The 13458-nt window shown below is 33.0% G+C and overlaps 1 protein-coding gene across 1 annotated transcript in view; it reads left to right on the plus strand.

Moving 5' to 3' along the window:
• ERCC6L2 (excision repair cross-complementation group 6-like 2) overlaps window positions 1-13458 on the plus strand; it is a 115104-nt gene that overhangs the window by 6655 nt on the left and 94991 nt on the right. The window contains exons 2-8 of the mRNA XM_008573342.1: window positions 1570-1731; window positions 2161-2368; window positions 4576-4716; window positions 5724-5837; window positions 6777-6896; window positions 12501-12572; window positions 13155-13300. Of these exons, the coding sequence (XP_008571564.1) occupies window positions 1570-1731; window positions 2161-2368; window positions 4576-4716; window positions 5724-5837; window positions 6777-6896; window positions 12501-12572; window positions 13155-13300 (963 nt within the window). The remainder of the gene's footprint in view (window positions 1-1569; window positions 1732-2160; window positions 2369-4575; window positions 4717-5723; window positions 5838-6776; window positions 6897-12500; window positions 12573-13154; window positions 13301-13458) is intronic.

Below are 13458 nucleotides of genomic sequence, written 5' to 3' on the forward strand. Positions count from 1 at the left end.
CAGCGCTCACTGGCTGAGCGCGGTGCGGCTGGTCTCAAAAAGGACAAAAAAAAAAAAAAAATTTGTGCTTCCCCAAAAGCAGTATATGAGGATTCTAATTTCTTCACAGCCTTGCCAGCACTTGATATTGTTAATTTTTTTTTATTACAGGCATTCTAATGGGTCTGTAGTGGTATCTCATGGTTTTAATTTGTATTTCTCTAATAACTAATGATGTTGAGAATCTTTTCATGTGCTTATTTATCTTCAAATAGACATTTGGTGCAATGTTTATTACAATCTTTTGCCCATCTTTTAATTGGGTTGTTTTAAATTGTGTTGAGTTGTAATTGGTTCTTTATATATTCTATATAAAAGTCCTTTATCACATTATGATTTGCCAATATTTTCTCCCAGTCTTTTCATTTTCTTGATGGTGATTTTAGAAGAGCAAAAGTTTTTAACTTTGATGAAGTCTAATTTATTAAATTTTTTTGACTATGTTTTTGGTGTTATAGCTAAGCAATTTATGCCTTACCCAGAGTCATGAAGATTTTTTCCTGTATTTTACAAATTTTATAGTTTTATCTCACATTTAGGTCTATGATCTATTTTGAGTTAATTTTTATGTATGGAGTGAGGTAAGGGTCTAAATTAATTTTTTTCATATAAATCCTGGGTTTTTATTTATTCAATTTTTTTAGACTCAATTATTGTCATTATTCACAATGATGCTCAAATAGTCCAATTAGGCTGGCTGCTATGCCCTTTGGACATGTCCCCATTTTATGTCTTTGGATACATGGGTGCTTTCTGGCTCTTCAGTATGTCCCCTGTTACATGCCTGAAATTAACCATTTCCCAATTTTTTTTTTTTTTCCTTTTTGTCTTTTTTCATGACCGGCAACGGATTGCAACCCTCAGTGTCATGCCCGTACCGGACTGGGGCTGGCAGCGGGATCGCAACCCTCGGTGTTGCTCCCGCCCCTCGCTCAGCCAGTGAGCGGCCGGTCTGTATGTGGGATCCGAACCCTCGGCAGGAGCGCAGCCGCGCTCCCAAGCGGCGCACTGTAGCAGTGCGCCACCAGGCCGGCCCAACCATTTCCCAATTTTTCTGAGGGGCTCTGGTTCCTTTTACTGGATTGACTACTATGGATACTCATTGCTACCTTTTTGGTAGACAGAGCTATGCAATATAACTTTTTAAAATCATGAGTTTATATTGATATTTTTTCATTTGGAGTTAACATTGCAAGTTTCTCTTCTTTGTATTTGTTTTGCTGTTTTTTTGCTTTTTAAATTTTTTTTTTTTTTTAGTCCTTATAGTGATGTTTAAGTGAGATTTTTATTTCCAACATCATTAAACATAATTTCTATATCCTTTCATCTTCTTCATACACATTTTATTTTTGTGGGCTGTCTAAAGCTGTGACCATTTAACTAATTAGGTAAGAATCCAATGAAATCATCAAAGAGTAAAGAAGAAAAAAACCTCCAAAACATTGGTAGAGAAAACTGCTTTCTAAAAATTCTATGGTATGAGAAAGGGAAGTTTTGTCAACCTTTTCCCCCTTTTTTCTTAATTTATAGTTTGGAATGGTCAGCTGTCATTGTGGATGAAGCTCACAGAATCAAGAATCCAAATGCTAGAGTAACAGAAGTTATGAAAGCTTTAAAATGTAATGTCCGCATTGGCCTCACTGGAACTATTCTTCAGAACAACATGAAAGAACTATGGTGTGTTATGGACTGGTGAGTGAAAACACTTTTAAAAGAAAATTATTTAATACTTCTTTAGCTTAATGTTACCTTGTTTGCTAATGGTTAGTTTCTGAAAAAACAAAAGCAAAAACAAAATGATCATTTGTCTATTTACAGAAGTGTCTGATCCCAAACATGGTATATGGAGTAGAGAGTCTCATGAAAACCTACCTTTATATACATATCACTCTTGCCCCCTGAAGTAAATGCATGCACTAACTTACCAATTCCATCATCCTCGTATAGTTATAAACTGATATTGTCATAAAGAAAGAACATTCTGTTTTCTTGGCTTTTTGTTTTTGTTGTCATTAATAAGCAAGTGACTTAGAATAATTCTTAGAAGCAAAAAGAAGTCAAAGGTTTTCTTTTTAGGTAATTTAAGAAAGCCCTCACATTTTTCTTATTGCCTTTATAAAGGGCTGTGCCAGGACTTTTAGGTAGCAGGATCCACTTCAAGAAGCAGTTTTCTGACCCAGTAGAACATGGTCAGAGACACACAGCAACGAAAAGAGAATTGGCTACTGGTCGAAAGGCCATGCAGAGGCTTGCAAAAAAGATGTCTAGCTGGTTTCTCAGGCGGACCAAGACTCTTATCAAGGATCAGCTGCCTAAAAAGGAAGACCGGGTGAGAACTGTATTTGTGTATATTATTAATTTCTTATATATTTTTTTTCCTAAAAAAAAAATCCTTTTTAACAGAAAGTCTCCTTTGGTATTTTGTGTATGTAGTTTTTTGCCTTTTACTCTGTGTGGAAAAAAACCTGTTACATGCAGAATAAACATTAATTGAGCCCAGTTGTTTTCCTTATTAACTTTACTACCCTGTTAGCTAACAGGTTTATTGTTAGTATACGTTAAACTAATTTCTCGTCAAGGCTTTTGGTACAGTTCTTCTTAATGAAGAAGGAGGAGCTTATCTCCCTAATGTGTTTCCCATTCACACTTTGTCCTTCCTCTGCTGTCTACCGTCTACTACCCAGTATATTCTTTGGTACTTAGTTCTACCTATAGGACAAAAGTGGTTAAGAGCTTTTTTTTTTCTTTAATAAATTTGTTTCTTACAGAATGCTATCTGCAGTTACTCAATTAACCTAATTTTTAGAATTTGTAGGAAAACTACCTTGTTATTTATTTAAGAAAATTTGAAGAGTTGACTAAGAAGTTTTTTTTTTTTTTTTTTTTTTAGAAGATTGTTTTTTAATATAGTGGTCTTCTTAAGTTTTTAATCTTGTGGTTCTTCTAACTTAGGCAATGGAATAAATTACTATGAATTCTATAAATTACTGTGAACTAAATCTAATCAATGTCCCAAATAAGGGCAATCCTATCAATTGCCCTGTATGTTAGTATACCCTATTGATTATTACTTTAAAAAGATAGATTTGAAAGGAAAATATACTGATATGTAAGTTGGAGAAATTGATACAACATACAACTTTTGATATTTATTTAAAGCAAATATTATTACTAAATTCAGATACTTCATGAACCGCTACTTTTAAAAATGTCTTATGCAATTTTATGTATATCATTTAGTTATCTATCTAGTAGGAACAACAAAAAAGTCAATATGTAAAGGAAGAATTGTGCATAGAGGTTTAGAGCTTGGGCTCTAGAATCAAGTACTATGGGACTGAATCCTGGCTCCCTACTTAGGAGTTTTGTGGCTTGGAGCAATTTGCTGAAGCTCTCAAACCTGGGTTTCTTTATCTGTCGAATGGAATGATGGTAACAGTGCCTGCCGCACATGGTTGCTCTGAAATGCGTGCAAGAAATATTTAGTAAATGTTACTATTTAATAACAACTAAAAGTACCCTCCCTACTTTAATCATTGACCACCATCTTGTATATTCCTTTTGTTCTTATATGTACTTTCATTTCAAGGTTGGGGTCAAGGTGTACTTAATATTTTAGATATACTTTATTTAAAAATCTGGCAGTACTTTTAGAGACAACCCTGTATTTGCTTGGGTGCACATTTGTCTTTTTGTTGCAATACTATTCTGTTGTAGTGATATACACATACGAATATTTATAAATAGATGTTTTTTCCCTCTTGCTCACATTCCTCAAACTCTTGCTATGGGCATATTTAGTTTTATGCTTTTATATACAGCTATATGTAAAAGAATTTTACCAATTTCCAGTGCTACCAGAAATATAAGGTAAATTGTGTCCGTCATAATTTAATGGCATTGTTTTATCATATTTTCTTCTTTTATTGAATTTGGGCACAAAATAGCAACTTGTATTTGCTTTAATGTGCATGTAATTTATTCTTATCTTTATTAATCTTAGGAATTTATAGTAAGATATTAAATACAAATAGTGTATTTTCAATTTTCAGTAGTAAAAATTCTAAAATTTTTTCGTAAGTTTTCCATAAAGTATTTCAGAAAGCATTAATTATTCATATCATTGTTCTGAAATTTTGCTTTTTTTCCTTGTCAAGTTTTTTGTTTGGCCTAAACTTTAATAAGTTATTTGCATAGTGGGCTAATATAGAACCCTGAAAAGACCCACAATATGTTGAAGGAAATCATATAACTTGTTTTTTCATATAATGATTCATTTTAATTTAAAAAAAACAATCTCTATGATGTTTATTTGAAAATAAAATTATAATTTATATAGTCTAGGGTGGGGTGGGAAGCAAAGAATATACGAGAATTGGAAGATTGGGAGAAATTGTCATAATGATGTAACTAGAGGAATAAAATTAGTTATGAGCAATTTTCACTGTTATAATCTATGAAATCCGATGTGCATTGTGATTATTATTATTGCTATGAAAAAGATACTAATAATTATCTTGTGTTTTATCTTGGCAGATGGTGTATTGCTCTCTGACAGATTTCCAGAAAGCTGTCTATCAAACAGTGTTAGAAACAGAAGATGTGACTTTGATACTTCAGTCTTCTGAGCCTTGTACCTGTAGCAGTGGCCGGAAGAGGAGAAATTGTTGTTATAAGGCAAGCATTTTAGTATGGTGTTTTTACTATCTTGCTTCTGATTATTTGGTACTCTCTTCTAGTGTCAAAGTAAGTAGCAGATATTAAAATGACTTTTCCTCAGGCGATTCTTAACTTTAGAAGCTATAAGTTTTTTAAAAAGGAATAGTTTTCAAAAATATTTTACAGTATCAAATAGTAATCACATACAAAATACAATATTCAGATATATTTTCAAAAAATTAATTTTTGAAAGTAAATTGCAATTTCATATCCTTCCTCTCAGCTTTTATTGGGAAGTATCCTACTTTAATCTTGAAATTTCATTTAATTTTCAGGAAGTTTCTCATCCACTAAGAGTAAATTAGCTTATTCTTTGATTGTAGGCTTAAAATATTCTGATGTTAGATTTAGGGTCAGTTTAATAGAAACCATTTATCAGTATAATAAAGAAAGTATACTTTTTTAGAAACAAATTCATTTATACTTTTTTACCTTCCATCTATACTTCCTGCTCTTTTTTCACCTCTGCATTATTGTTTTCTGTCACATGTTCGTGTACATAGAAGAATCCTAAGTAAAATTTATCTAGATTGATATTTACTCCATTTCATTTATTTTGCTGTTTTTAACCACTTCCCTTTTTTCTAACAGCCCGGTTCTTAGGAAACCTTGGAGTGTAAATGAGAGGAGAGAGTAAAGGTGTCCATGTAGCACTGCTGCTGCACCACAGAGTTCTGTTATTAGGAAACTCTAATGGTAGCGTTTCTACCTCTGTCATGAGAATGAGTACTCTCTGGAATGAGTACTTTTCTCCCCTCTTTTATTAAAAATATCATTGTATTATGATTTCCTAAAAGTATGATTCCACATAAGTTGTTCATGGATATTTTGTATAAATAGTTGAGCATCATTTTCTTAGAATTTTTATGCCAAAAGTAATCAAATGATAAATATTATCATAAGTGACATATTTTATGATGTAAGCAGTTACATGTAACATATTTTCTGTATTTTTGTGATTACAGACCAATTCACATGGTGAAACAGTAAAAACCTTGTATCTCAGTTACCTTACAGTCCTTCAGAAGGTAGCTAACCATGTCGCACTACTGCAGGCTGCTAGCACCTCCAAACAACAGGTTTGAGTTGGCTTTTTACATTTCTTCGTGATGCTATTGGCATAAATATTTTACATTTGGTGTAAAATTTCTCAGCTAAATATCCTTAAGGGTTTTTTTGTATGAAATTTAAGAGAAAACAGACTTGCCTGTTTTTTTAAATTCAGATATCTAGGAATATATGCACTTAAGTTTTTAATCAATGTGAGAAAATTTAAGCTTAAATTAAAATAATAACTCTTTTTTTGGTGGATGGCTGGTACAGGGATCCAAACCCTTGTCCTTGGTGTTAAAACACCAACGTCTGACCAACTGAGCTACCCAATTAGTAATTCTTCTTTATGCCTCTAATTTATTATTTATTTTCCCTAACATCCTTTGGTATAATTACTAAATAAGATATTTGATGTGTCGGTTCTATTCTACTCTAATAGTGTGTCCAATTATGTTTATCTAATCTGGGTAAAATGAGTATTTATAACAAACTGTATATTAAATATTAAGGCTGTTTCCCAAACCAGCAAAACCCAGTAATTTCTAAGTTTAGGCATCTAAATGTAATCATTTAATTTGGTCATTTCAGTTGTGTTTTGTTCTAGAGCAATTGTTTTTTATTTTCTTTTTGTGTTATAGTCGATGCTGTTTAAATATAATGTTGAAATCCAAAAAGAACTTAATATTGTTCCTTGAGAGTACTCTTTACTCTTTGGGCAGTATTTGGCTCCTGGTTTTAGAAATCTTAAAAATGATAAAGTTCATAGCCATATCATTAAGAATTCATCAAAGCCATATATATTTAACATATTATTTTAAGATTTTCTGATTAGTCTAACTTAAAGAAGGAAAATCTTCAAAGTAGTATATTCCTTCTAAATAGAATTTTTTAATAAACAATTTCAATTTATACAGGTTTAAGTATGTTAAGTTGAAATCTCTTTTCTTCTACCTTTTTCCCTCAAGGAAACACTTATTAAAAGAATATGTGATCAGGTATTTTCCAGATTCCCTGATTTTATGCAGAAAAGCAAAGATGCAGCCTTTGAAACACTTTCTGACCCTACATACAGTGGAAAAATGAAGGTAAATGCCTTTTTTTCAGGTTGCATACAGATAGAGATAATATACAAGATATTTATTCAGTGTATGACAGGGACAGCAACTTAGAACCAGGTACTCAGAAGCGGCTGTGGCTGTGGACAGCTGGTGTAGTTGTATCAGCATTTACTAGCTCATTGTGAACCCTGTATACAGATATGTGCACGTGCGTTCTCAGTATCAGTTGCATCAAATATACTTCAGACTTTTCCTATGGATCCATTGGACTTATGCCCTCTTAAAATGTATACTGTTATCACATATATAACAGCTTAAACATATAGCTCCTCAAATGTTTAAGGAGATAACCTACTAGAAATGTTATTTATATTTGAGGAGCTATGCTAATGCTAAACAGGAGGGCGAGGATAGGTATTAACTTGGAATTATAGAAAAGAGCTTCTTGAAGAGTTCAAGGTAGGCAAAGCCTCTATGTCTAGGCTGAATTTTCTGCTTCTAGTTTTTACTTGCTGACCTAGATTGTAAGGTTGCAAGGGAATATTTGTTGCACACAGGGAAACTGACCTGTACCTGTGCTGCTCATTGTGATGTGTTACTGAGGGAGGGTGTGAAAAGGAAGGCTAGCTTCTCCAACCATGACCCCGGCCTCTGGGCATTGCCTATAACAGCAGCATGACTTGCTGACAATTTCCAGTCTCTTTGCAACAGAATTAGTTTGTTTAACCCTTTAATACCTATCAAGAATCTTTCTTTATGGATTCACAGATTTTTACAGAACAGTTCCCAAATTTATGTTATAATTAAGAAGAAGGTAAGTTGTTTCTTTTGCCAAAAGTAATAAAAAAGAAGTAATTCAAAGTACTCAGTTTTTGTTTTTGTTTTTTAAATTCTGGAAATACTTCTAGCAGCTAATCTATATAAGCTCATCATGGTTTAATTTGCTTGGGACCTCTGAATTCAATGAAATAAAATAGAAGTTAAGAATATAAATAGTACAGATGATTGCATTAAAACCTTGTGTATTTGTTTTTTTAAATAAATTTTAGTGAGAATACCATATAATTTATGATCACAACTCTTGCTTTGCCTCCCATACTGAATTCAATGAAATAAAATAGAAGTTAAGAATATAAATAGTACAGATGATTGCATTAAAAACTTGTGTATTTGTTTTTTTAAATAAATTTTAGTGAGAATACCATATAATTTATGATCACAACTCTTGCTTTGCCTCCCATAGATTTGTCACCCCTTTTCCCCTGGTATCAGAGCCACCAAAGATTATTCAAAGCCCATCTCTTCTGAGCAGTGAGAAGCCCCCAAAAGGGGTTTAATCTCCTGGAACCCTCAAGAGAGAGGCATTCCTTCCATTTGGGAAATTAACCCCAAATTGGGGTTCTCTTCCCACATTTATTCTCCAGACCAGGAAGTTACAGGAAGAGAACATAGGTGGGGTTTTTGCTAAGTATAGTTTAACAAGTTTAACAATAGAAGCTGGTAACATTCAGAAAACAATTTCCATAATACAATTTTCAAGAAGTTAAGTTGATCCACCAACAAAAGCTTGATCTTAGCAAGCATTCTCTTCTTACAGCAATTTCCCGGTATCTTTACATATCAATCAGTAGCCTATCTGTCCTTTGAGCCAGCAACCTTGCTGGGCTACAATTCTTTATCTTACAAGAGAGACTAGCCTAGGGAAAGTTTCCTGTCCCCTGCGAGGTCAACATTTTATATGTACTTTTAAGAAGCTTGGCCAAACTGGAAACTGCAAGCCTTTCGAAAACCAGGCCCTGTGAAATACATTTGCTTTATGTATACTCCACACACAACAAATAATTTAAATCTAATGACATTTCCTAACAATAGTAAATATATTTTTTGTCATCCACTTTATTGACTTTTATTTAGTTATTTTTAAATTAAAAAATATAAAACACCCAGTAAGTTTAAAACTGAGCACTTATTACCCCAAATTTAAGCCAATAGACTATTTCCAGAAATCATACCCTCCTTTGGAAGTTACATTATCCATTGCTGTTCATTTAAATTTTATTCCTTGTGACTATTCACTAAAAAATCACCAGTCTTGAAATTATTTTTATAACTTTGCTTTTTATACTTTTTATATCCATTAAAGATATGTTTTAAAACATATTTTTCATTAGAGTTATATATCTAGGAATAATAGTATCTGATTAAGGTAATTATTAAATTTAATTTTTCTTCTGATTTTTAGAAGGGAAAATGCAAGCATCTCATTTTTCTTGCTGGAGGCTGATTAGATATCTTTACATGTGAAAGAAGCAGATGATTTATTTGTTTTCTGGGACAGCACCAACAAAGCAGAGATTGAAAGTAATAAACTAGGGATATATTTTAAAGACTTTCATCATTTGATTAGCAACATTATCTGGTGATATATTGATTTTGGAGGTGTAAAACCTATAAGCTTATCATAGGTCTATGTCGATGGGGTTAAGAACTCCAAGTGATTGAGTTGCATGTACTTTTTGAGTTCAAGTGATAAAAGATCCTGCTTTGGTTTGTCTTATCATAGTCAGGCTGCAGCTGTAAGGACTCTGAACATAATGCCTTTTGTAGCCTTTGTAGCCTCAAAACTACATTCATGACCCTTTCTCATGATTGCCAAGGTCATTTGTTACCACAGCTACCAGTCAAGGGGATGGTCCCAAGTTGCTTTCATTCACCTGATAAGAATCCTCACTTTTCTTTCCCTTGGGGGAAGTGCCAGGGAGCCATTTACTTGGGGAGTGGGTCGGGGTTGGAGATGACTGGGAAACCCAGCTCAGTGCTGCTGGAATCACACAGGGTCATATGCATCTTTCTAGGCCTGTCTAAGTTGAGAAAAGTTAGATCCAAGATTCCTTTGCTGTAAACATTCCCATACTTAGAATTTCTTTATGGGTAAATTGTCATGTTCTGTGGAGGACGAGTAAATGATAAAACATTGGGTCTGTATTGTTAAGACTCCAGTATATACTGACTACATTGTCATTTTTGAAATTTCTGGTAAGGATCTTAATTTATAGTTATTTATTTAGCTAGGTTGTTTCTTTAAACCAGCCTAACAAAGACCTCCAGTCTAAAACATTCACTTTTCTTATTACTTCTTTTGTTTTTACTGTAAAATATTTGAAAATACCTAAAATTACAATAGATATGATGCCATTCCAAACAATGAGAGTGGATTTCTGTACAATATATTCTTGGCTTAAAATGTTGATGTCTTTAGGAAAATGAGAAGGGTGGCCATGGACTGGGAGAAAATATTTGCAAAACAATAAAGGACTGGTATCTAAAATACAGAGAAAACTCTTAAAACTCAACGATAAGAAAACAAACAACCCAACTTAAAAATGGGCAAAAGATCTGAGGAGATACCTCACCAAATAAAATGTACAGATGGCAAATAAGTATATGAAAAGATGTTCACCACCACATGTTATTAAGGGATTGCAAATTAAAACAACAATGAGATACCACTGTACACCTATTAGAATGGCCAAAATCCAGAATACTGATAGCACCAAGCATTAGTGAGGATGTGGAACAACAGGAACTCTCTCTCATTCCTTGCTGGTGATAATGTAAAATGGTACAGTCACTTTGAAAGACAGTTCGGTGGTTTCTTACAAAGCTCTTATCTTAAACACTTGTAAATATTAAATACTTAAATATTAAATATTTAATTTAAATATACAAAATATTACCCTAGATTCTCTTACCATACAGTCCAGCAATCACGCACCTTGGTATTTACCCAAATGAATTAAAATGAGTTAAAAAACTGTCCACACAAGAACTTCGCATAAATTTATTCATAATTGCCAAAGCTTGGAAACAAGCAAGATGTCCTTCTATAGGTGAATGGATAAATACACTGTGGTACAGCCATACAATGGACTATTATTTAGCAATACAAAGAAATGAGCTATTAAGCTATGAAAAGACAAAAAGACATGGAGGAACCTTAAATGCATGTTGCTAACTGAAAGAAGTGAGTCTGAAAAGCCTACAGACTATATGGTTCCAACTATAAGGCACTCTGGAAAAGGCAAAAGTATGGAGACAATGAAAAGATCAGTGGTCGCCAAGGGTTCTGGAGGAGAGAACGATGAATAGGTGAAGCACAGAGAGTGTTTAGGGTAGTGAATCTATTCTGTATAATACTGTAATGGTGAATACATGTCATTATACATCCATCAAAACTTGTGGAACTACAACACAATTAGTGAACCTTAATGTAAACTGTGGACTTTAGTTAGTTAACAGTAATATATCAATATTCACTTGGTTGTTGCAAATATACCACACTAACATTAATATTAATAATTATTATTAATAAATGATAGTGATATATTTTCTAATATTAATATTATTAATATAGATATTAATAGGAGAAAGTGGGGGGGAGGAAAGGGAGTACATAGGAGTTTCCTGCATTCTTTCTCACATAATTGTTCTGTAAACCTAAAAAAAAGTCAATCAATTAAAAAAAAGTTAATGTCTTATGTGAAGCTCAAATGCACATACTACATAGAATCATTTTATTAAAAAGCAAATCTAACTGTAAATAAAACTTATTTTATATGTTCTCCATATATTAAAATAATGTTTACCTGGTCTGTGACATTTTTATTCACCATTTGATTGGTTATCTGAGTAGATTTAACTCTGTAGCTTTTTTTTGAGGAATGGGGGTGTAGGGGTCAAAGTTAGCACAATGTCTGCTCTTGTTCAACTATAAAGAGAGTGTTATACTGGGCATAAATTTTTTTATTTAAAAGAGTAAATGTTTATCATTGAATAAATAAAATTGCTTAAGTGTTTGTTTCATACATAGAGTCAGAAGAACTGTAGACTTAGTACAGAAAATTCCTTTATCCCTCTGTGGATTACTTTTCCATGGTGTTCTGGAGCCATTATTGCCAGATGTGAAAATGCCTGTTTAAAAATAACAGTATTACTATTATACACAAGGCTTTGGACTGTTTGCATCTTCCCTAAAAGCCCCATGTGTGGGGACAAATTATTGGCATTTCGAGGTCAAAATCAAATCTGGAAGTCAGGGCTTACTGTAAATAGAGAAACACAAGGGTGAAAATGAGAACCGTGTATCTGACTGATTATTCTAAGAAAATAAATATCAAGACTTTTAGAACCTAGATGTAATTGAACACATTTCATTACATCCATTTAGAGACAATTTAAATACTTCCTAAAAGGAATGCTACTCTATAATTTAGTTTCTTGACATATTGTAATATAAAGAAAGTATATTTTGGAAATTAAATTAATCCACTTAAATGCATCCCATAATCTAAAATGCTTCCTTTTTATTAAAACCAGAGTATCACCTACTCTAATAAAAGTCTTTGGGAACTTTACCTCGTTATTGACAGTAGGACGATAAATAACATTTGATGTAATATCTAATACTTTATTTCTCTTACTTGGAAAAAAAAAAAGGGAATTAGAAAAGATTGAGGTTAGTATTGTATAAAAACAATTTTAAAGAAATTCTTGTGATGTTTCTATGTATAAAGTATAAATTCCAACTTTTAGTTGGAATTGGTTCCCTGATGTTATGTGGTTCATTTCCAGGTCCTTCAACAGCTTTTAAATCATTGCAGGAAAAACAGAGATAAAGTTCTTCTCTTCTCCTTTTCCACCAAGGTGAGTTTCATCTGGAGTGTATTCTTGATTGCCCAGCCCTGACTTCTGAGGCATAAAGCATAAGGTACAGCCACATTTTCTGTTTTATCCACACAGTAGGAAATAGTAATGAGGTAAGCACCTTGAGGTTTTCAAACAGGCACTTAAATTTCAGTTATGTCAGGGTTACTGTCAAATAGTAGACTTCAAGATAGATTCTATTTTCTGCTAATGTTCTTGTTAACAATTAAAGTACTCTTTAAGACACTTAAAATATTTTAGAACTTAGAAAATAGCACAAATAATGAAACATATTTACATAAATGATTTGAACAATGATTTTCTTTTTATTTGGTTTCAGTTTTTTAAAAAAATGGAACGTTGATTTTTTAAAACAAAGTTTGCTGAACATTAAAGCCAGTTTCAGGATAATGAGAAGAAATATATGGGTCAGAAGTGAGAAAAATATTCATTGCTCTTGGAATTATAAGAAAGAAATTGCAAGCACCAATAATTAATCCTTACGGAATCTAATCTCTATAAAGTTATGAAACTTGTTAAGCCGAACATTTGTGTTTGCCCATCTCTATACCTTTCCTCTAGTTGCTCGATGTGCTGCAGCAATACTGCATGGCGTCTGGGCTTGATTACCGACGACTTGATGGAAGTACAAAACCAGAGGAAAGAGTCAAGATCGTGAAGGAGTTCAACAGCACACAAGATGTTAACATTTGTCTTGTCTCTACAATGTAAGAAAATAAAATTTGAAGACTTGATTTTTATCTAAGTTTTTTATGATTTAGAGTAATTATCAAAACTATTATTTGATGGGCCGGCCCGGTGGCGCACTGGATAGTGCACCGCTTGGGAAGCGCGGCGGCGCTCCCGCCCGAGGGTTCGGATCCCA

This window comes from Galeopterus variegatus, unplaced genomic scaffold, assembly GCF_000696425.1.
Source record: "Galeopterus variegatus unplaced genomic scaffold, G_variegatus-3.0.2 Scaffold906, whole genome shotgun sequence".
Taxonomy (NCBI): Eukaryota; Metazoa; Chordata; class Mammalia; order Dermoptera; family Cynocephalidae; genus Galeopterus; species Galeopterus variegatus.